Source organism: Rhineura floridana, chromosome 18 (genome assembly GCF_030035675.1).
Source record: "Rhineura floridana isolate rRhiFlo1 chromosome 18, rRhiFlo1.hap2, whole genome shotgun sequence".
Classification (NCBI taxonomy): domain Eukaryota; kingdom Metazoa; phylum Chordata; class Lepidosauria; order Squamata; family Rhineuridae; genus Rhineura; species Rhineura floridana.
Window position 1 is genome coordinate 1,023,415 of NC_084497.1, and position 23,349 is coordinate 1,046,763.

At 47.7% G+C, this 23,349-nt stretch overlaps 2 protein-coding genes across 6 annotated transcripts in view; one reads left to right on the plus strand and one right to left on the minus strand.

Annotated features, from left to right (window-relative positions):
• Positions 1 to 2,680: 2,680 nt before the first annotated feature.
• On the plus strand, positions 2,681 to 10,211 carry POLR2E (RNA polymerase II, I and III subunit E). Of its 3 annotated transcripts, none has more exons than XM_061600557.1 (8): positions 2,681 to 2,798; positions 4,686 to 4,860; positions 5,338 to 5,453; positions 6,530 to 6,610; positions 7,293 to 7,351; positions 7,941 to 8,019; positions 8,421 to 8,508; positions 9,716 to 10,211. In XM_061600557.1, the coding sequence occupies exons 1-7, from the start codon at positions 2,742 to 2,744 to the stop codon at positions 8,484 to 8,486; spliced, it is 633 nt and encodes a 210-aa protein (XP_061456541.1). In that variant the 5' UTR covers positions 2,681 to 2,741; the 3' UTR covers positions 8,487 to 8,508; positions 9,716 to 10,211. The 3 variants fall into 3 exon arrangements, with proteins under 3 accessions (XP_061456541.1, XP_061456542.1, XP_061456540.1); XM_061600558.1 differs by lacking the exon at positions 9,716 to 10,211 and adding an exon at positions 9,471 to 9,694; XM_061600556.1 differs by having other exon boundaries at positions 2,682 to 2,798; positions 9,701 to 10,211.
• Positions 10,212 to 10,757: 546 nt separating this feature from the next.
• The window catches only part of ARHGAP45 (Rho GTPase activating protein 45), a 32,151-nt gene continuing 19,559 nt past the window's right edge, over positions 10,758 to 23,349 (minus strand). For 2 of the 3 annotated variants that reach the window (XM_061600554.1, XM_061600553.1), the window contains exons 13-23: positions 23,028 to 23,218; positions 22,475 to 22,623; positions 21,142 to 21,228; positions 20,108 to 20,200; positions 19,193 to 19,353; positions 18,273 to 18,461; positions 16,707 to 16,844; positions 15,829 to 16,064; positions 13,332 to 13,581; positions 13,133 to 13,226; positions 10,758 to 12,728 (exon numbers count right to left, since the gene is read on the minus strand). In XM_061600554.1, coding sequence (XP_061456538.1) covers positions 12,406 to 12,728; positions 13,133 to 13,226; positions 13,332 to 13,581; positions 15,829 to 16,064; positions 16,707 to 16,844; positions 18,273 to 18,461; positions 19,193 to 19,353; positions 20,108 to 20,200; positions 21,142 to 21,228; positions 22,475 to 22,623; positions 23,028 to 23,218 — 1,911 coding nt within the window. In that variant the 3' untranslated portion in view covers positions 10,758 to 12,405. The remainder of the gene's footprint in view (positions 12,729 to 13,132; positions 13,227 to 13,331; positions 13,582 to 15,828; positions 16,065 to 16,706; positions 16,845 to 18,272; positions 18,462 to 19,192; positions 19,354 to 20,107; positions 20,201 to 21,141; positions 21,229 to 22,474; positions 22,624 to 23,027; positions 23,219 to 23,349) is intronic. The other variant, XM_061600555.1, reaches the window with a different exon arrangement.

Genomic DNA, 23,349 nt, shown 5'->3' on the forward strand with positions numbered 1-23,349 from the left:
CTTTACCTCTCTCCCTTAAAAAAGAGGATTTTTTCCTGTGCTCTCCATGACTCTCTCTTTTAAAAAAATCCTTACAAGTAGTACACGACCTGCATGCCTGCATTTTTAAATTCCCAGTTCATTTCCTGAGTCATTCCTAACAGTTCCTAGGAAGGGAGAGGATTCAGCTTAGATGCAAACAGGGATTTGCATAATTTTGCCAGCACATCCTCAGCTGGCTCAGCAAAAGCCTACCTTACAAACAGGAAGTTCTCTGTACATCTGCAACACTTTTGCATAATGCTTGAAACAGCAACAGAGTGAACAGAGTGTCTGGCTCTTCCCCCTTCAACAGGGCTTACCTCTGAATAGATCTGACTGCAGTTCAGTGGAAACTGCTTTGCATGCAGAAGTTCAATCCCAAATTCAGTCCCCAACGGTATCTCCAGGCAGCGCTTGGGAAAGACCTCCTGACTGAAACCCTGGAGAGCTGGTGCCAGCCAGTGTAGGCAACACTAAGCTCGACGGAGCAGCGGTCTGGCTGTAGGGCAGTGTCCTGTGTTCCCATTTAAAACCAGCCCTTTATTAAGAAACCATGAGGACTGGAATCTTATGCTATTTTTAGTTCAGAGGCCACAGCTCAGTGATGGAACACTTGCTTTTTGTGCAGGTTTAATCCCTGGTATCTCCAGATAAGGCTGGAAAACTGCTGCCAATTAGTGGGTAGATTGGTTTGGTCTAGTTTTTTTAAAAAAAGGTTTTAGTTTGCTTAATACTTGTAGCTCACTGTTCATTAAAAAAAGAGCGATCAAAGTGGCTTACAATTAACAACACAATGATGCATGCAGTTTGCGTTGCAGCAGTTAAGTTTGCTTTGCAGCAAAAACCTAACTCCTACTCAGAGTTGACCCACTGAAATGAATGCTCCTAAGTTAGCTATGTCCATTAACTAGGACTAGCTTGGCACACTGAAGACTGACAGACTGAACATATATGGCATCATGTGCTTTCATAGTCCGGAGTCCACATCATCAGCATTATCCTCATGCTGGGTACAAACCATACATTTAAAGCACATGGCTTCCCCCCTAAGAATCCTGGGAACTGTAGTTTCCGCTTTACAGAGCTACAATTCCCAGCACCCTTAACAAACTACGGTTCCCAGGATTATTTGGGGGAAGTCATGTGCTTTAAATGCATAGTGTGTGTGCTGTAGTTTATGGGTGCAGGGAATCAGCTCTGTGGCAGGTAAACTACAGTTTCCAGGATTCTTTGGAGTGGGGGAAATGTCCTTCAGTGCTTTATTTTCATTTCATTTTTAATTTGTATACTGCCTTTCTGCATTGCTATACTCAAGATGGATTACAGCCATAGAAATGACAAAATATACCCCAAAAAAATCACTGTCCTATAATAATTCAAAACATAACTAAAAATAAACAATTGACAAAATTCAAGGATCTATTTCACATATTCATATTAACAAAATAATGTGTGGTGTGTATGCAGCCTAAGAACTGCAAGGATATTCAGGTGTTTGGGAAGGGGGGGAAAGGTAAAAGGTGGAGTTAGCAATGAAATGCAAAAGAGTACAGTTTGTAACTATTTAATTAGATCTTAAATGTATGTAAACTAAGCCCAGTAACCGATCACCAAGCAGGGCTGATGACCAGCATCCTGGCATTGGTAAACAAATGAATAAACATCTGGAGTGGGATTTTTAAAGAAAACATTCTCAAAATAGCAGGTTTGTAACCCGCTCCATGGGTGGATTTGCTTGTCAACATCCTCTTCATCCTCAGTGCTTTCTGACTGGTCATCGTGCTTGTGCTGCATCCATTCAGCATTAACGTAATTGCCACAGATTGTATTTTTTAGCATTTCATTTCCCTCTGACCTCACTGTTTACATTTTTCCCCTCTTTACCCATCATGACTGTGTGTATATATTATGGGCTGGATCCAGTGTTAGTCATGCTTACAGTAGACCCACTGAAATGAATTAACATGACTACAGCTCATTCATTTCAATGGGTCAACCCAGAGATGGCAGTACTTGTTGGATGTGCAAGCCCATGTATATATATATAGAAGAAACTGGGCACCTTGAATAACAATAATTATTACTTATATTTATTAGTCGCTTTCCTTGCAAAGCAACCCAAAGCGACTTGCAACAAATATCCCTTTATGCAGACAATGAAGCAAACTGTGGGAGCTGTAGTTTGCTAAGGGTGCTGAGAGGAGCTGCAATTTCAGCTGTGTATGTGTGAGAGAGTGTCAGACATGACTGTTTGAAGTGGTATAAGAGTGGTCTAAATGTATGGTGTGGATGTGACCCTTGCCCAGCAATTCTTGGAGAGCCCCAAATTCCTCAACTCTGGGATAGAACCGAAGTGCTAGTTTTCTAGTTGCAGGGAGAATTTGTTGGTTGTCCCCCGCCCTCTCTTAAGGAGTACACTATTTTCTAGGTGGGGTAACCCGAGGCCTCCCAGACATTGTTGGACTCCCAACTCCCATCACCCCTAGCAGCCAGCATGGCTAATGGTTAGGAATGATGATAATAATAGGAGCTGTAGTCCGGCAACCTCTGGGAGGGCTGCAAATCCGTGCGCGTGCGCCGCGCCTGTGATCCTATAGGGCGGCGCCCGGTAGTCTCGCACAGGCACGCGTGCTTTCGTCATCCAGCCGCGCCTCGGGGAGGTTTTTTTCTCCTTGCGCCTGCGCAGTGCGTCTCAGTTCTTCGGAGTGTCGGTGGGCGCAATGGACGACGAGGAGGAGACGTACCGGCTGTGGAAGATCCGGAAGACCATCATGCAGGTCGGGGGGAAGGAGAAGAGCCCCGAAAAGGGGGGCGGGAGGAGAGCCCCCTTCCCGGGCCACACGGCACTACCGCGGCGGCCTACCTCGCAGGGCTGTTGCGTTGGCCCAGGCCTGGAGGGATGGTTAGAGCTTCTTGGGAGGAAAAGAGGGGTAGGAATGGCATCAATTAGTGGCCTTACTAATGGCCGTCCCTCTGCTGAGGGCGGACAAGATAAGGAAATGCCATTGAATTTTGAGAACTGGTCCCTTTGAGGGCTTTGTTTGCTTTTGCACTTCCTTTCCTCCCTCCTCGTCCCTTTTTCCTCTTGTGCGTGTCTTGTTTTCTTACGAGTAACGGGGGGGGGCTCTTGTCTTTCTGCCCTGCCTGTGGGCTTCCTGGAGGAACCTGATTGGCCCCGACTAGAGGGGCTCTTCTCACGTGCACCTTTAAAACAGTGGAGGGCGAATTCGCGGAGGGCGAGGCTGCCAGTGGCTGCCAGCCAACGATGATCGCTGCGTATTGTTTTCAGCATTGGAGCCAGAACGGCAGTTGCTGGGAATCTCAAGTGGGGAGAGTTGCTTTGGGGCTCAGGTCCTGGTTTGGGGCTTCTTCCCATAATGTGCATCTGGCTGGCTGCTGTGAGGACAGGATGCTGGGCTACTTGGGCCCTCTTTGGCCTGATCCAGCAGCCAGGCTCTTCTTGCAGTCTTATAAGGGAGGTGTGGGGAACTTTCAGTCCTCCAGAGGTTGCTGAACTACAGCTCTCTCACCCTGGGCTCCTTTGCCACCCTGGGCTCCTGCTGGGAGGAAGGGTGGGATGTAAATCTAATAATAACAACAACTCCCATCAATCCCAGCAAGCCAGGGATGATGAGAGTTCTCGTCCAGCAACCTCTGGAGGGCCAAAGGTTCCTCACACCCTATTCCTGTGATTGTGATTTGTTTTGAATGTTTTTAATACTGAATTTCAAATTGTTGTAACCTGCCCTGAGCCTTGCTGGTGAAGGGCAGGCAATAAATTTAATAATAATGATGATGATGAAACATAAGGCTACCAGTGGCTACTAGCCATGATGGCTGTGTTCTGCTTCTGCTGTCAAAGGCAGTAGCGCTGCTGAATAACAATTGTTCTGAATTGCGAGTTGTTGTTGCACTCTGGTCGTGCTTGTGGGCTTCCCATAATGGGTATTCGGTTGGCCACTTTGAGATCAGGATATGCTGGACTAGACAGGCCCCCTTTGGTTGAGCCATCTGCACCTGGGCTGCTGTTCTTATGGATGGCTTTAAAAGGCTTTCATGGAGGAGGATAAGGCTATCAGTAGCTATCAAAACAGCCAAGAGGGAGGCACCCCAAAAACAGTCCAGCCAGGAAGAGGAAGACTGTCAAGGTGCCGAAACAGCAGAGAAGAGAATATGAGAATTTTTTATGGCAGCCCAACTTGTTTCAGGTTTATATATATTAATAAACAGGATTAAAATCATTTACAGAGATACATGTATATAGTTTTTAATATCTTGGAATTCACTCTGTAATTGATTTTAATCCTGTTTATGATTGCACTTGACACAAGGGTTGTGCCAACACTCAAAACGCGTTGGGCTGCAATAAAAATTTCCCATGTTCTCTGTTTGCTGGTTTGGCACCTTGAGGTCTTCCTCTTCTTGGCTGGGCTGTCCCTGGCTATCAGCCACTCTGGATATGTTCTCCCTCCTCCGTTGGAGGCAGTAAATGTCTCTGAATACCAGTTGCTGGGAATCAAAAGTGGGGAGAGTTGCTGCTGTTGCACCCCAGGCGCTGGGCTAGTGGGGCTCGTCTTACGTTCTGCGCTGCGTTGACTGTCAGGGTGCTTTCTGAATAAACGGATCCCTCACTCATTTCCTGTCTTCCTGTAAACTTGCTCCAGCTCTGTCACGATCGAGGCTACCTGGTGACCCAGGATGAGTTGGACCAGACGCTGGAGGAGTTCAAGGCCCAGTTTGGTGACAAGCCCAGCGAAGGGCGACCCCGGCGGACAGACCTCACCGTGTTGGTGGCCCACAATGATGACCCTACCGATCAGCTGTTTGTCTTTTTCCCAGGTGCGATGATGGCTTTAAACAAAATAGGCTTGACCACCTTCACCACCCGCTTTGATTGTGGTGTCTTCTCCATGCTTTTTGTTAGCTTTCTTTTTCCCCTAAATAATATCGTGTTATTATTTTCATTAACTTTATATCCCACTGTTCCTCCCAATTAAAACCAGTCACGTACCCTCACAGCTAATAATTTAAAGGTTGCCAGGAACAACATCCGTCATTGCATCAAACGGGCAATGGCTATGTTGCCTCCGACCCATTGGAAATAACGTCCAGCTATACTTTTGGCTTTGGAGATGCTGCTTGGTGGTGCTGATGAAGGCTAGGCACTTACTGTCTGTCTTCATTAAGGAGTGGGGGCTGAGACCCTGACTTGGCAATCTGTGTCGGGTCTAGTGAGATGGTTGAGGGGGCACATCGCTTCTCCACAGGGACCGTATCGACGTAAATCTCCCTCCCCCCCTTTAAATTCCCCTTCAGAGGAACCGAAGGTTGGCATTAAGACCATCAAGATGTACTGCCAGCGGATGCAGGAGGAGAACATCACCCGGGCTCTCATCGTGGTCCAGCAGGGGATGACTCCATCGGCCAAGCAGGTACCAAGTCTGGGTGGGCTGGAGGCTATCAGATGTAGAGGGTGCTGTGCCTGTTTTTGCCAAGAGTTTGGCACTAGTTCGGGTGCTAGATGTTCAGTGGAGGAGCGTCATCGTGCACATTAGTTTCCCTGCTTGTTCTGAGGTTAGTTAACTAGCTAGTTATTAAATTTCTGTCCTGCCCTTCCTCTCAAATGAGCCGTGGGCACCAAATAATAACACAATAAAATGTTACACAGATTTTAAGAACATTTAAAGACAATGAAATATCCTCCTAGCTAAATAACGTTGAGGCTGCCAGGCACAGTGGGGAAGGGCCGTAGGTCAGTGGTAGAACATCTGCCTTGCATGCAGAAGGTCCCAAGTTCCATCCCCAGCATCTCCAGGTAAGCGGAATATTTCCCCGTGCAAATTACCGATTCCAAAGTTTTCCAGGAAACCCACATCACTGTCCTGTAATGCAGGAAAATGGTGTGGTGTGGGTTTGGTCGCAGAGTTCTGCTTTCTGAAAATCTCATCTTTTTTAAAAAGAAAACAAACAGGTTTCTAGTCCTTACTGATGCTGAAGCACACCTGGAAGTGTATGAATAGTCAAACTTGAGGTTTATTGCATCCCTCTTTCTTGTGTGGATTAAGTGCGTTAAGGCAGGGTCTGAGAGCCTGTAGCCTCCAGCTGTTCTTGGACCAGCTTGCAGCAGTGAGCATGGCCAGTAGTCAAGGGTGGTGATGGGAGTTGGAGTCCAGCAACATCTGGAGGGTGGCAGATGTTCCCCCATCCCTTCTCTAAGAAGCAGCATTCCTTACAAGAGATGGGGGAACGCCTCTCTTTAGAAGAGGATGCCTCTTAGATGAGGGATTAGTAACATGGTCCTCCAGATGTTACTGGACTCCACCTCCCATCCTCAGCCAGCATAGCCAGTGGGATGATGAGAACTGTAGTCTTGCAACATCTGGAAGGCCAAAGGGTTTTAAGGACTGGATTTCAATTTCTTGCTTTTTCGCCCCAGTCTCTTCACTGGAAACTCCTAATGGTTTGAATCCCTCTTGATGTTGCTTGCCTGTCTTGCCTATTTTTTCAGTCTCTGGTGGACATGGCCCCCAAGTACATCCTTGAACAATTCCTGCAGCAGGAGCTGCTGATCAACATCACGGAGCACGAGGTGAGGAGCAGAGGGGAGGGATTTGCTTATTTATTTTACTTAACAAAACTGTATATGCTGCTGACAACAGAGAACCTCCAAGCGGTTTACAGAGATGAGAGTGCCTAAATTAAATTAAACTGATGCCCTGGCTATGGGTGGGTTGAGTAAGGCAAAAAAAAGCTCACCCTACCACCACCACACATACGCACTAACTACTAAGAAAAGTCTGCTGAATACTAAGAGAAGCATTGTTTGGCCCAAAGGGGAAAAAATGAACCCCGTCCTCATCCAGTCCTCAGCAGGAAAGGCCGTAGGTTGGCAGCAGAGCATCTGCTTTGCACGTAGAGGTCCCAGATTCAGTCCCAGCGGCATCTCCGTGTAGAGGCTCCCTGCCTGAAACCCTGCAGAGCTGCTGCCAGTCAGTGTAGACAATAATGAACTGGATGGACCAAGGGTCTGACTATATAGAAGGCCGCTTCCTAAGGGTGGTAGTCAGTGCTGGTCCTACTCAGAGTAGACCCATTGAAGTAAATGGACATTCATTTCAGTGGGTCTTGAACAGGACTTAGTTGAATGCAACCCCACGATCCTTAGTTGGTTCTCTGCCTGATGGCTTGGAAGAGGTTTCTGTGCACCATCAGCGACTCGCTCTTTCCACGGCCTGTTTTGTGACCACATCTTTATTTTTATGCCTCTGCAGCTGGTTCCAGAACACGTCGTCATGACCAAAGAAGAAGTGACAGAACTACTGGCCAGATAGTATCCTTTTTTTCCCTTCTGAAACTGGCTGTGCTGACTGACTGCCGCCAATTCTTCCTCCCTCCAAAGTTAGCTTGTGTCAAAACGTTGGCCTGCATGCCCTTTGTGTGACTTGTGTGCATGAATGAGCCGCTCTCTTTCAGGTACCAGAGGCAGGATGCCTGGACACTCCCCTCCTTCCTGGTTTTGACTCAAACATAATACCTGGTATTTGACAAAGGATATTCTGACATAAACTGCGTTCACACTCACTGCTATGCCAAGCTGTGGTTTAGTGTGAAACACTATGGTTTCTGGTTCCCACCAAACCACGGTTTCTGGTTCCCAAGGAGACTACAGCCAGATTGCCCCTCCCTGAGCTTTTTTGGTCAGCCTAGCCAAGGTTTGTTTTGAACCCAGGATCGTGGTTAAAGGTCTCTCTCCTTGACCACGATCTGTAGCCACAGATTGTCCTATTCCTAGTCTGACCTTTGTTGATTTGAGCGTCAGCTTCAGTGTGGCTGACTTTTCCTGGGTTTGAATCCTTCATCTGCCTGGGAGGAGAAGCAGATGAGTCCTGTGGTTGCCTTCCCTTAACTGCCTTCCCCAGCAAGCTCCGGGAGAACCAGCTGCCCAGGATACAGGCCGGGGACCCCGTGGCTCGCTACTTTGGAATCAAACGCGGCCAGGTAAGGACTGGCGGAGGGGCACGCCAGGTGGGTGCCGTGAATCCAAGGGGCGAGACCGATTCACGGCAGGGCAGTCAAGGCAGTGATTCTGTATCATGCCGGCTCCATGGAAGCTCCGTCTACCAGATGCTTGTGGTTGAAGAGGGTGAGGCAGGTTCAGGACTAAAGTATATGAAGTAAGAGAAACTATAATATGTCGAAGATCGTGTGTGTAACCACACGCAAGATGACTGAATTAAAAGTAATCTTGTTTATTCCTAGTGTTACTTAATAAATCTGTTTGACAACATGCCTGATCTTTGGCTGGGTTCATACAGAGGGGAAGGGTGGGCAGAAGAGAAACTTCAGAGCTTTTGAGGATTGTTTCCTTTTTTTATACGTTTGTGTGTTTGCTTCTCCAGGTGGTGAAGATCATTCGTCCCAGTGAGACGGCTGGCCGGTACATCACCTATAGGCTGGTGCAATAGCCAGAAAGGCGTATTTTGCAAGGTATTTTGCATTGGCATCTTCTTCATTCGCTTAAGACATCTAAAAGAAACATGGAACTCCTCTAATCCCCCCCCCCGTTTTGTGTGACTTGATGTGCAAATGGTTCTATACATGCAGTGCGCAGTGGAAGGGCATTTATGTGCTCCTGTTGCTGTTTGTCCGGGTTAAGAATCCTGGTGAGGCACCTGTGGTGTTGGCGTGTTGCTTTTTTAACTACTCCTTGTACAGCAGGGGTTTGAGTGGGACAACGTTCTGTTGGGAGGGTGAAGAAACTGGTGCCTTTCAGATGTAGTGGCTCTTCAGCTCCCATCATTCTCCCTGCTGAGTGGTGGGTCTGCTGGGAGTTAGAGTCTTAACCGTGTCTGGAGGGCAAAAGGTTTTCCAGTGCCTAATATAAGAAGCATTTCCTTCTCTCGGGCAGTGGGGGGAGAATGCCTCTTCTCAACAGAGGCATCCCGCCATCCCTTGCAGGCCACAGATGCCGCTGCTTTATTGCATTTATATGCTGTTCTTCTGCCAATGCACCCCAAAAAAGGATTCTTTTCTCACGTCAGGGTTGGGGAATCTGTAGCCCCCCAGCTGTTGTTGAGAAGAACTGGGAATCAAAACAAACCTTTAACTGCCTAGAATGCTGCATGTAAATAGTTTATGTAAAATGGAGAAGCAGATTGAAACGTTCACAAAATATACATAACAAATGACAATGTTGAAAGAAACTAAATGAAAACAATGTGCAGGTTTACAAAATCCAAATATGACCTTTGTTTAGTTTCTTTTGATTTTGTGATTGTGTGTATTTTGTAAGGTTTGAATTTGTTTCTTCGTTTTGCCCAAACTATTTGCATACAGCATCCTGTTGGTTTTGATTCCCAGTTCTTTGCAACACTTTACAGGCTTGATGGGATCCATTTCCTTGTCTGTCGGGTCTCTGTAACTCCCATCCTTGTCCCTGTCCTGGATAGGGCTGTAGGGCCACAGGTGCCCAACCTCTGGCGAGCAGAGAAGCAAGCATTGCTGAGAAACTCCTTTTCAAACTTTGGATGACGTCGCGGACAAGGTCCCAGAGTTGCTTCTGTTGCCTTGTAGCTTGGTGGAAGCTGTGTGTTTCATATTGGGTGACTGCAATCCTCACTTCCTTGCAACAACAAGGATAGGAATATGAAATCTTCAGTGTGGTTTTTTTCCCCCCAAGTGGGGCTTTCCTCAGGGAGGAAGTCTTCCCAAATGTCTGCGTGGTGCTCTCAACTACTCAAGCTTCTAGACCTCATGATCCAAGTGGAACTGATTGTGAAAGGAACAGCGGCGCAAGAATCACCCTCCTGATTCCCACCCACCCAACGGAACTGCGCTGGGTCTATTCCACTTACACCATCGGGCAGCCTGGAAGTGTTTTTTGGCTGTGCTTCTGAAACTTGATCTGATTGAACTCTGTGTGACTTTTCTCCAAGTCTGGATGGAGGATATTTTCAGAGTCTTCGCGTGGCAGTGCTCTTTTGCTGAGATTTATATAGGCCTTTCCAGTGTGCTTGGAATAAAATAGTTGAAAAAGGTTTTTCTGGACTCCTAAAAATGCCCTGATTCCCTTCTCTGCCATATTCATCAATGCCAGGTTGTTGCTGGCAAAACTTGCCTCAGCGAGGTTTGCTAATGAGCACCATCAGTGGTCTGTCCTAATTAAGTTTTAATAAAATGTTAGAACTATTTATTATTATCATCATTATTCACTTATAAAGCACCTAAAAAAATAAGGGTAACTAAGTTGGTCTGTAAGGAGGGGCTCTGTATGTCCACAGTTGGGTCATAATACTTACTAGGATCAGTCCTCAAAATGGGGTCTTGATATACGACCTCTCCTGTGAAGGCACAGGGTTGAGGGGCCCTGCGGCCCTGCAGATGTTGCTGAACTACAGCTCCCAACAACATCTGCAGTGCCAAAGATTTGCTAAAAAAAAAAAAACAGGATGTGGAAAGAGCTACTCGCCTGTGGTGCACATAAACCTTCCAAGCCATTAGGCAAAGAAGCAACTTGTAAAATTGTATTGAGAATGAGGTTCGTTCCCCCCCCCCCACCTTTTGGGCTGACTGATGTTCCACCATGGAATTATATTGGCATATTTGGCAGTGGGTCTGAGAGATGATTGAAAGAAGACTCCCAGTGATGCATGTAGTTGGAACTCCTAGCTGCTACAGGTATTTGGAGACTTTTTGTGAACTTAGTTCCCAGGATTTTGGGGGGGAGAGGAGGAAGTTGACACACTACATTTATGGTGTACACTTGTTTTATTTTCATGCAGTTGTTACAAAAACTCTCTTGGGTACAGGATTGAGAGTGCAGCATTTAAAAAGCGACCCAGCGCATCCTCAGGCTTGCTCCTCCATATAGGAAGAAAATGTTATCTACAAATAATTAAAAGCAGAAGATATTAAGACTTGAACCTCAACTCTCTTCCCTCATCCATTCTTTACAAACACAAAACACTCACATGCCATGGTACCTTAGTCTCTCTCGGGTCCCCTCAAAGAAAAATGCTGCTGCCTTGCGATTTGCCAAAAATGCCATTCTTGTTAAAGGATGAAAGAGTCTTGAAAGATCATTCAGCGTCCTGTGTTAAGCCACTGGTACAAGATAGTGCTGTTGTGCTGAGGTTCCCCTTGCAGGCTTCCCGTTGACAGGCCACTGTGCGAACAGGAGGCTGGCCTAGATGGGCCTAATCCTGCGGGGCCTTCTGTAACAATGCTAAAAATGGTTTTTGCATACAATTCCATGGATCTGCTAGCCTTGTAAAAAGGCTCTCTTCTCCGTTACTGTCTCACATATTCTGCGGAACTGTCACGTTATTAGGGGTGACACAGGGAGCCTTAAGACCTGTCTCTTTTACAGTGAGCCCCAGTTTTCCCCCTTCTTTCCTTTCAAAATACTACTATATATTTTCTAAGACTTAGTTTATATGAGGGCTGGGCATGCTGTGAAGCACAGTGCTGGTGCAATCCCAGCGACCCGCCATCTTAATTTGTGCAGAAATAAATACGTGACGTGGGTCTTGAGTCTTAAATACCTAGGAGCAGAATGTAGAAGCCTGCCTTATACTGAAACTGCTCCATCTATTCAGCACAGTCTACACTGACTGGCAGCAGCTCTCTAAGGTTTGAGAGAGAGGACTTTCCCGGCCCTTCCTGGAGAAGCCATTGAGGATTGAACCTGGGACTTTGCCTGCCACTGAGCTACCAGCCTTCCCTAGCAACTCCTGTTCATGAAAGGATTTATATCTTTTGCTCTTGGTCTAAGTGGTCCCTGCGCAGAGATGCAGTTTTGCTGGATTGAAAGGTGAGATTGAATTCATCCAGCAAACTAGGCTCAGTGGCGACAAGCCACATAAAGTATGTGGATGGCAGACTTTTACTTCATTATATTTGTAGCTTAATGAGTTATGTATATTTTCTTGGGGATCACAGAAAGCAGAGGTGTGCAACAGGTAAAAAAAACCCACTGCCCCCTTTTTTGAAACCCCACTCGATGCTACACGGAGGTCTTCCTTCTGGCTCTGGGCAAGGCGATTAATAATAATTAAACGGCTCGCTCTGCCCTGCCTTAATTTCTGTGCATTTTGCAGATGTCTCTCCAGTCTTAGGGAGAATTCCAAAATGGGAGGACAGATAACCACCTTTGTGTTTAAAAGGCGGGATTAAAAAGTATTTTGGCTCATCCACTTTGCAGGAGTGGTCCTGGAGTTCTGTCTATTCATTGCCAACCTTTACAATCCAGGCTGCTTTCTCCTCCTCTTTGCTCAAGTTTTCATTGCATGATTTCATTTTGGAGGCCAGGAAAATGGTGGTTATGGGTTCTTGCCCTAATATCTTGCAGCCGAAAAGCAGGCACAAAAAGGTTGTGTTATTGGACTAGTTGGTGGTGTAGCCTTCCGGGGGCCCTTCTGCATTCTCCCTGTCGCCCCCTCTCCTGAAAACGGCATCCTCCTCCGGATCCCAGCAGCCTTCCCCCTGGATTGGGGAGCGCTGTGGCACCAAGACATCCTCGGAGTCCGACTGCCCGACGCTGCATGTTCGGCTCAGTGTTCCTTCCTCGCTGGCTTCATCTGGTGTTTCCTCGTCGCCACTTGTTTCACTGCCTCGCGGAGCTGAGGCCACCCGCAGAGCTCTTTCGGCGCCTGCCTCTGTTTCATCGTCTGGGTCGGAATCCGAATCGATGAAATGAGTACTGGATTCTGTGGGGAGGGAAAATATTTTCTCATGAGTGCCATCTGTTAGTGTATTCCCTGTTTTGTTACCCTGTCCTTCCTCCAAGGCAATCAAGGTGAGTTCCGTGGCTGTCTGTCTCCCTTTTTATCCTCACTGCGACCCTGTAAGGTAGGCTAGGCTGCGTGTGTGTTTGTGAGAGAAAGACTGTTCCAAGAGTTTGGTAGTGCTCTTGACTGGAGGGGCTCTACTGATCAGAGTTAGCTGTTGGTTGTTGTGGATCTTTGGGTGACAAGGTATCAACAAGGACCCCTTTCATAATCCCCTTCCCATTATGGCTCTGCCAGAGATCATGGGGCACGACTCCTGTGCTTTTTAAAGACCTCTTGGCGTTGGGGCTACAAAAGTGCATAGTCAAACTATGGAACTCCACCTCTGTACAGGTCTTCATGAAGGGCAGCCTCTTCCTGCTCATCGGATGCCACAAGGTATGGGACTCCATCATGTGGCTGTGGGCATGTTTCTTCCTGCATGTGGAATAGAAGATGCCAGTGAGACTTAAATCTGGAGGACATCCTCGATCAAGAGGTTTCCCAGTGCAACAGCAACCTGCTCCAAAAGGTTCCCCTCACCTGGTTAGCGATTGCACCTCTGTCTTCCTTCATTGTCTCTTCCGACCCTTCTGGAAATGTGCCATCAGTTTCAAAGATGGCAGAGTAGAAGATGATGAGGGCTTGGACGATGCGAGCCTGATGGGGGTAGTCGACCAGAGAAGAGAGGGAGATGGTGGCCTCGGTCGGCCGCGGTCGCATTAACGTGGGGCCAAAGACAATCCCAAGGTTGCCAGAGGTCATCTTGTTGTCTTGTTCGACTTCAACAATCCTGCAGAGGAATTGGACAGAATGATGCACAATTGCAAGGTAGCTCAGATCTAATTTGTAACATGGATCTTTTAACTCCGCACCTGATGGTGCTTTAGGCTGACTCGAGCCTATTGATCCATCTATGTTAATATTGTCTCTATGGATCGGCAGTGCATCATCAGAATCCCTGGCAAAGAGAGATCTTTCCCAGCCCTTGTTACTGTGGAAATAGGTTTTTTAAAATTCTATCCACTGTGGCATCAGTGATGGCTGGTGCCCGTCAGGACCGGTACGGCAAAAAGCAGGGAGCCCACAAGGTAGTCCGTGAGCCAAGAGCTGAAAATTGACATATCGGTATCCGGTAAGGTGGCAAAACTTCATTATGATTTTTTTTAATGTCTCTGGGATGTATTTTCACACGACAGCCCATTGCGTAAGCTTTTTACAATGTCACCAGAATGGCCGAAGCCACCGTTTTCAAACCTTTCTAATTCTTCTAACTTAAGCTGTAACTAATTGTAATAAAATCCATTACTGTTTTCATGGTACAAGCCATATACCAAGAATAAAGTTAAATTTTCCTCATTTTTATACGATTGACTTCATACGACGCTGTACCTGATCCAGATATGCACCTAAAGTATATCAGACAATTGTAGGGTACCCTTTTACCTTTCCAACAAGCCATAGGATAAATAAACTAATTCTGATATGCCACAGTTAGACACATATGAGCGTAATCCATGTTTTATGTCATTTTACCCAATGTCCATAAAGACATTGCAAAGAAACATGTAGTCGTTTTGTGAGTTCAGCAACTTGTTCTATATGCATAAAGATCTTGATCCAGAGACAGAACGAATCTCAGGAGGAGGAGGAGGAGGCAGCTTAACGTCAGAGTCACTCCCTGGACTGGCTGCAAGCAAGGAAAGGCTAGCAGATGAGGAGTGGCTGGGTGGGCTGAGGCTGGTGGAGTAGTGCCCCCTGCGCCCGACGGACCAGCCTCCACTGTGTAGCATGACGGTGCCTTGTAAAGTCAATGGGTTGTTCCAAGGAAGTCATAGTATAAGTAGACCCACTAAAGTAATAGACTTATGTTTGTCATCCTGCTTGGTCTCAGTGGTTGTACTCTTGAGTTGGACATTTTTATTTTACTTTGTTTTGTCCTTGGTCAGAGCCGGCTCTCCATTTTGTTTGCCGTCGTAGTGCTATAGAAATTTAAGATTTTTCTGACTGAATACCCAGCTGGCAGGTGTGCAGCACATTTTCATGGCTAAAACAATACACCTGAAGTATGTGCCCACTTCCTCGTCAGATTTATGTTACATCCTGTGTTACCGTTTTGGAGAGCACGTTTCCCAGGTGGTAGAATTTGGCTTCCTTTCCTAACAGGTGGAAGAGGTGGCCATTAATTCCTAGTCCTTCACCTGCACGTGACAAGAGAAAGGCCTGCCATGTTGTGTCTTAAGAGCTGGGTTTTGGGGGGGGTCCTTGGGGGAACATGGTGACAGCCCGCCTGAGAATCTTGGGCACAACTGGCGATGACACGTGACAGGGCCTTTTGAGTGCTGGCTCCCCATATGTGGAATGCCCTCCCTAGTGAGGTGTGTCTGTCCCCATCACTATTGACTTTCAGGAGGAAGCTGAAAACATTCCTGTGTACCCAGTTTGATGGCTGAAGGGCACTGCTCCTGGCAACCAGGAGATTGCTGGCTGGAATAATGTTTTAATTATGCTTTTTGGAATATATTTTTAACTCTGCTTTTACGGTATTTCTAACTCTTTTTAGAACGCTTTTCCTTATGTTGTTAAATTCTTTTGTTGTGTTTGCCATCCTGGGCACCTTTGGGAGGAAAGGTGGGCTATAAATTCAATAAACAATAACCTGGATTGGCAGTTATTTATTTATCACATTTCTATCCCACCCTTCCTCCCAGAAGGAGCCTAGGACAGCAAACAAGTGGTTGAGACACTAAAGCATCTTTTTAAAAAAAATCTTTTTAAAAAATCATAAAAAGAATTCCACCACACACGCAGACTGGGATAAAGGTATCTACTAAAAAGGCTTTTTGAAAGAGGAAGTTCTTTAGGAAGCACCGAAAAGACAACAGAGACAGCCCCTGTCTAATGTTTGAAGGGAGGGAATTCATGCCGTGGGAGGGAGTGAAAGGCCCCCTTCCGTTAAGACCGCGCTTGCCTGAACCCACCTTGCAGGCCAGGTTTTTTGGCCGGGGCACCAGCTGCGGTCCCTCGCTCTGCGGCTTACCTCCTCAAGTGCAGCACGATGTACTTCAGAGTGGCCAAGTTCTCGGGCGGCAACTCCCTCAGCAGCTCCCTCAGCTTTGTCACCAGCGTCACCACCACCTTCTCCGTCTCGGGTCCTTTGTCCACCAGCTCGGTGATGCTTTTCCCGGCCTTGACCTCGGGACCACCCTGCATGCTCTCCTTGGCCAACCCCATGAGGCTATTGTACATGCGGAAGGGCATGATGGGCTCCGGAAGCTGGATGGGGGGCAAAAACCGAGAGGGAAATCACCTTCACCCATCCAGAAATGAAAAGGAGCCCTAGGGTAACTTATAAACGCATATCCAAGATACCTTGGCTAATACAAGCGCCCTGCTGGATGCGGCCAAAAGGGGCCCATCTAGTCCTGTTCTCACAGTGGACAACCAGATGCCCATCACGGGAAGCCCGCAAGCAGGGCACGACCACAACAGCAAAGCGTTTTCACGGATATATTCATTTCAATGCACACTTTCCCCGATACATGCATTTTTTGTAAACACTTTTTCGGTTAGAGGAGGCATGTGGAAAAGTGGCTGGGTTTCGGTTCTTGTACTGTTTTGGAAAGTGCGGGTGTGATAGATGCTGTAAATGTGAACCAAATTTCTCTCCCTTATTTCGTATGATTCGGGGGGGGGGAGAGCCACGATGATTAAAGCAGCATCAGCTGCTTTAAATGTCAGGTGATGCAGATGTAATGCACTTACATCGCAACGGTCTCTTTTTCTCATCTAAAACTTGCCAAGCCCTCCTCTCCCTCCGCTCTTCTCAGAGAAGGTGCCCCCAAATCACCTTCTCCCCCTGCCTCCATCCCCACACACACACTCTCCAGCCCACACCGATGGGCTTGGCAGGCTCACCTGCCGCAGGTAGAGCTTCAGGACGTTGCTGATGTCGTGCGGGGAGGCCTGAGACAACTCAACCAACTCTTTCCCGTTCTCAAAGGCCTGGCAGAGTTTCTCCACTCGGGTTTTCACCCCGTTGACACGGTAGATGCCCTATAAGAGAGGGAGGCCGTGAAGACTGGGAGGAAGCGTGTTGCACTTTCCCCTCAACCCTCACCCCAAGCTGCGTGCGCCACACAGATGCGTGCAATGAACCAGTGGCAGCTGTTGCCTTTTGAGGCTGGTGGGGCGTAAGGCTGGGAGCCGAACAACAGGTGCAGCCCGAGCCAGTAAGAGGCGGTTGTTGTTATGTGCCTCCAAGTCGACTACAACTTATGGTGACCCTATGAATGAGTGGCCTCCAAGAGCATCTTTCGTGAACTATCCTGTTCAGATCTTGTAAGTTCAGGTCTGTGGCTTCCTTTATGGAATCAATCCACCTCTTGTTTGGCCTTCCTCTTTTTCTACTCTCTTCTGTTTTTCCCAGCATTATTGTCTTTTCTAGTGAATCAGGTCTTCTCATGATGTGTCCAAAGTATGATAACCTCAGTTTCATCATTTTAGCTTCTAGTGATAGTTCTGGTTTAATTTGTTCTATCACCCAATTATTTGTCATTTTCGCAGTCCATGGTATCTGCAAAGCTCTCCTCCAACACCACATTTCAAATGAGTTGATTTTCATTTCGTTTCATTTCAAATGAGAGGTGGAGCCAACTTAATTCTGGTGTTGTCGCCGTTGTCCTCCCTGGCTGAGTCGTAGAAGGAGGAGGAGGAGGGAGGAGGAAGCTGGTGGGCAGGGCCACCCCTGGGCTGGATGTTAGTAAGAAGGCAGGCAGGTCGGTGGGGGCTGGCTCTATGGTCCACATATTCTCCACCTTTGCAGAGCGATCCTGTTTGTTCTAAACTTCAGTGGCTTTTTCCCCGAGACAAGATTTCACCTCCTCAAATATATTGTTCTTTTATTCACAGCACAGCTTTCTCTCTCTCTTTCTGCACACCCCCCCCACTCAAATAATACATGCTCCAACCAGGGAGGAAGCAATCCAAGCCTATAATAGCCTAAAACAGTGGTGGAAGAGCAGGAGGAGGATGTGAAGCTGCTTTCCTTTCAAAATATTCATATTTTCTTTCAAAATATCATAGAATCATAGACTAGTAGAGTTGGAAGGGGCCTGTAAGGCCATCCAGTCCAACCCCCTGCTCAATGCAAGAATCCTGTTTAAAGCATCCTCGACAGGTGGCTGTCCAGCTACCTCTTGAAGGCCTCCAGGGTTGGAAAGGCATTCCTTTCAAAATATTGATGTTAATACTAATTTTGGGGGGGAGAAAAAAATAAGGTAAAAGCAATGGGAGGCAGACAACGTACAAACTTGGATACTGCCTGTTAGGTCAAAAGAATGCTTTCAAAGTGGCACCAGCCAACGGATCCCATCCCTAAGCCAAAGACTCCAGGGATTGAAACTGGGACCTTCTGCATGCAAAGTAGGTGCTCTAAACCCCCCCCCCAAACCCTCCATTCCCTTCTCCATCCACAGATCTCACCTTTGTTTTCATGGCTCGCCTTTCGATCTCGCCGATGCACTTCTTCACGATGAAAGGCACCCCATCAGAGCTGGTGTGGGAGGCCTGGGCAAAGTCCCTCCCAAAGAGCTGCAGCTTGCCTTGGAGTTTCTTGTGCCCGCACTGAATGGCCAACGTCTCCAGGCATTTTTTGTGGCAGGCTAAGTAACACTGGGGGGGAGAGGAGAGAGGCAATTGGGGTGAGTGGAGGATGTTCAGGCACTGCAGTTATAGAAAGAGCCACCAGTGGGCGCTGCATAACTAACAATCACAGTTTTAGATGCTCAACCCCAAAACACTGCAAAACTCATCAAAAGCAGCATTTTAGCAGGTCATATTATTTCTCCATCTGGCCTAGTGTTGCCTGCTCTGATTGGCAACACCTCCTTAAGGCCTCGGGCTGAGAGAGGGTCTTTCCCTATTACCTGCTCGCTGATTTATTTCATGTTTTTTAAATAAACAAACTGGAAGTGTCTGGAATTTAACCTGGGACCTTCAGTATGCGCAACAGCAGGAAACTCTCGACCGTGGAAGAAGAGGCATTCCCTTCTGTCAGGAGGAACATAGGAGGCTGCCTTATACCGAGTTGAGACCGTTGGTCCATCTAGCTCGGTGTTGTCTACACTGACTGGCAGCAGTGGCTCTCCAGGGTTCCTTGAGGGAGAGAATGCCTCTTCTAAACAGGGGTCTTTGGAGGAAAAGTGAGACACAAATGTAACAAAGAAAAATGACCAAAAGCCAAAATCAAGGATCCTCCCCACCGGCAAAACAGCAATAAAGATAAATAATGAAATGTATCACAGGGTACTATTAAGACAGTGAGCAGACTGGACCCAACTGTGGTCTTTAAAAATAAAGAAATGACCTCCCTGCCACCCCCGCAGCAGAAGGTCCCTTCCTACCTCTTCGCATTCAGCTCCCTGAAAATAGACGTAGCTGTTGCATTCCCGGCATTTGGAAGGGGTCCGCAGCTTCCTCAGCCTGTGGGTCTGGGCAGCTTTGGATAGGCCGATGTTCCGGAAAGGGCCGGTGGGTGTGATTTCTGGGGTCATGTCGTTGATACCTGGCAGCCAGAAGCAAAGAGAGAGGGAATTTGCAGACACTGACAGTTTCAGAGCCCCCATTCACAGCTGTCCTGCTGCAGTGGTCCGCCAAGACCCCCAACAATTTTCAAGTGGTCCTCTGGGGGGGAGTTTGGGAACCGCTGGTCCAAATCACACTTAGAGCCCTGTGCCTCTGTGGTTTGAGCACTGCTTTACATGCAGAAGGTCCCAGGTTCAATCCTTGCATCTCTGGGTAGGGCTGGGAGAGACCCCTGTCTGCAGTGCTGGAGAGCCATCGCTACCAGTCAGTGTTGACAGCGGGAGCTAGATGGGCTCTGTACATGGTGGCTTCCTACACTTCTGTGTAAGAATTTCCCTCTTGGATCAGTCCAAAGGGGACCCATCTAACCCAGCATCCTGCTCTCCCAGAGGCCAACCAGAGGCCCCAATGGGAAGCCCATAAGCAGGACCTGAGCGCAGCAGCAACTCTCCCCGATTGTGATTCCTAGCAACTGTGTTATAGTGCACATGTTCTGCCACTAGATGCTGCTATTGCACTGTCTGCATCTTTTTTATGTATTTGCTGATACCCACAGCACCATACAACATCCTCTCCCATGATTTCCTGTCCCCCGCAATCCCTCGGTGCTCGCTGATGTGCCTCCCGTCTTCAGAACCACTGAGCATCTTCCTTGTCCCCTTCCTCCCACCCCACCCCACCCCTCAGCCATCAACTCTCTGCCCTTCCCCTCCCCTCCCGAGACCAGGGCATACTCTGCTCAAATGAAGGCGAATTTCCATCTGACTCCTCTCCGGGAGACAATGTCCCATTGGAAGGCATCTGCTGGGATTTCTGGGGAAACCCACCTACTCAAGAAGGAAACACAACGTTAGGAGGTTTCGAGCTGAGATCAGGAAAGTGTGCATGGTTAAATCAAAGGCAGCCCCACCCACTAATCATTCCCGCCCCCTGGCCTCTGTAATCCAACCAGTCGGGTAGTGGCAAATTCAGAAGCGCAGGGTCTCTTCATGCCCCCCCACAGCCAGGAGTATTTTGCTTGGCACATAGATGTTTCACAGGGCAAGGGCATTGCTAGGCATTTCAAAGGCTCACGAGGGCATAGCCCCATGGCACGCACATTTAGGGAAGGAACGATCTGTCAGTTTCGGTTCCCTCAGTCTCTCATTTTTTCAACCTTAATTTCAGTTTTTCACATTGCGGCAGCCCTTTGCGATTTTTTAAAATAAAAAATTCCTCATGAGTTTTAGTGCAAATTTCTCCCAATCAACACAGTTTTGTAGGCATTCAACTAATATACACATTTTTGGAAGGAATTTCTCCTAGCATGATGCATTTTTGTATGTTATTTCCCCTCACCTATTCATGTTTATGCATATTTTCCCCTAAAATAAGCATTTTTGCAAACATTGGTTGGTGAACTGCGTTGCAAAATTCAGCTAATTTGCAGGTTTCGAAGGGTGGCTTGTTTTGGCTCTCGTATTGTTTTGGAAATTGCAGCTCTGATTGATTTGGTTTTGTTTTTATGGTATGATGCATTTATTTTTGTTTTTAACAGTATTGTAAGCTGCTTGGAGGCCTTCAGGGAACAAACAACTAACAAACCTTAAAAACAATAATATTCAAGAGGCCAACCTGCTGTAATCAATGGGCAGAATTTCTCTTTGATTTCAACAGGTCTCTACTGAGTATGGAATAGGCAGGAGATCTGGGCCCAGCACAAAAGTCCCCGGGACTCAGGCCACCCCCTGACAACACCCGGCCCCAGAGCAGGACACAGGTCAGCTACCTGAGCTCGCGGCATGGGATTCCAGGCTGCTCTTTGTCTCTGCAATAGTTGTTGGCCAGGACTTGTGTGCCTGGTGACCCCGCCCACCTGAGGAGCCAATCAGAGGACAAGGTCTTGTTACGACAGGGTGCTTTGAGTAGGATGCACGGAATTCCTGGCTTTGCAAGACTGCTCTGTTCTTTGTGGGGAGTAAAGCACCAACGTGTGATACAAGTGACCTGAATCAAGGGGAAGGGCACGATAGAAAGGCTATTTTTCCCTCCGCTGATTTCTCCTCTAAAGAGTTTGTTGATTTTGCAAGCTTTGCTCCTCCATTTCCTCCCTTCTCTTCCTGTCTTTGCCCTCAGTCAGTCATGGTTCCCTGAGTGGAAGCTGCATGGCTGCTTCAATATGTTTGACTTTACCTCTTTGTAGCAATAAAACTTACATTACTTTATTCTTTCACCTACCAGTCTTAACAGAACAGTTATTTCTGAACTCTGCTGCAATACGTATCTACAAAAAAAACTCCTCTAACACGTTGGGGTTGAACGACCATTGAAAGCAGTCATTAGCAAACCTGGAGTGGGTGTGAAAATGTGTGCATGTGGTCATGCGAGAGAGAGCCCTGCCAGCGTGCCTCGTAGTCCCCACCCACAGAAGGAAGTCACCTGCTGCAACTCTACATAACCCCCTGTCTCCTTTCACTCTGCCTCTTCCACAGGTACATTCCTGAATCAGATGCAATCACATCATTTCTTTGCTGGCAAATCCAGAGTCAGAGCAGGATGGCCTGCCTTCAAGAAGAGGATCCCTGTTGCATCTCTGCATGATTTACAGCAAAGGTGGGGAACCTTTTCTTTTTTAAGCCTGAGGGCTGCACTTCCTTTTGGGAAATCTGGAGTGGGAAGAGATGCATACTGGTGGTGGGCGGGGCCAGAGACAAACATGTATGGGGTGGTGGTAATGAATGTGACTCTTATCTTTGTACAAGAGGCTAAATTGAGGAGACAACTGGACAAAAATCATTTGAAAAGGGGGGGAGCAGGGCAAGTGAGGGGTGTGTCCTGGGGAGGTTGCAGGGCCTAGTGAGAGTCCCAAGGGATGAACGGAGAGGCCCAGAGGCCAGAGGGTTCCCCACCTCTGATTTGCACTAAGGGCCTCGCCTCCTTCCAGTCTGTTGGTCACCCAAGCTTCTCTCCTGCATCAGATCAGTCCCTCCCAAGACAGACAACAGAGTGACCTGCCCGGAGGAGGAGGAGGAGGAGGAGGAGGAGGGCCACTTGAATGGGCTCACCACCTTCCAGCTGGGAAGCATGCATCTTTACACAGGGGACGTTTGCAGACCCCTCACCTCGCCGCTCAAGGTTGGCTGACCGGCTCTGCATGGCAGCGCCTTCTCCCTCGGAGGCCGCATCCTCTTTGCCGGCCACGTCAGATCCACTCACGGTCGCAAAGTCGCTGGTGGTGAAGCTCGTTTTTCGTGCCCGAGTCAGCGGAGACCTGTTGGGACAGAAGAGTCTCAGAAAGAGTCTGTCGTGCTCAACCCTTTTGGCAAAATGGCAGGGCTTTAAATGTGAACTGAATCTTAATTTCTCCCACATCCCTCTGGAAGAGTTTTTATTTTATTTTAAGAGGGAGGAAGAGTGCTTTATGATTGTCCAAAAGGTAATTTTTCATCATCATTCTGATAGCTGAAATGAACATTTTAGATGAATATGGTTCTGTTATTTATTGACTCAACTAATTTTGTAAGATGGTTCTTAGTAGAGTATGAATATAAACAGTTAAGAATGGCCCCTGTGATGGAGGAAGCAGCGTCCTATGTCAAAACTCAGAACCAGCTTATTTCTCCAGTGGGGGTGGAGACAGGAGTTGCAGGACTCCGACTTGGTAGGGAGACCTACCAGTTGTTCTGCGAGACGTACGGCTCAAAGTCATACTGCGTCTCCGGCTCGCCTCCCCTCTGCAGCCGCTTGACGTGGGAGGCGTACTGCTGCCCGGGGTCATACAGCTTGCTGCTCTCGCACAAGGTCTGGAAGTAGACGGGCAGCGGCGCCGTCTGCATGTGCATCGTTTGGTAAAAGGAGATGGTGGCCTGGAGTGCAGAGAGGGAAAGAAAGAAAGAAAATATCAGTGGTCAAATCAAGCTGTCTTCTTCCAAACAATTAAAACAGGATTGAGGAACCTATCCATCTGGCCCCGGGACTCTCCATGGGCCCACCCCCT

Coding starts and splice junctions, on each gene's coding strand:
- POLR2E (XM_061600557.1), top strand. CDS start 2,742: ATGGACGACGAGGAGGAGACGTACCGGCTGTGGAAGATCCGGAAGACC. Junction 6,611..7,292: donor TCAACATCACGGAGCACGAG/GTGAGGAGCAGA, acceptor ATGCCTCTGCAG/CTGGTTCCAGAACACGTCGT. Junction 7,352..7,940: donor ACAGAACTACTGGCCAGATA/GTATCCTTTTTT, acceptor TGCCTTCCCCAG/CAAGCTCCGGGAGAACCAGC.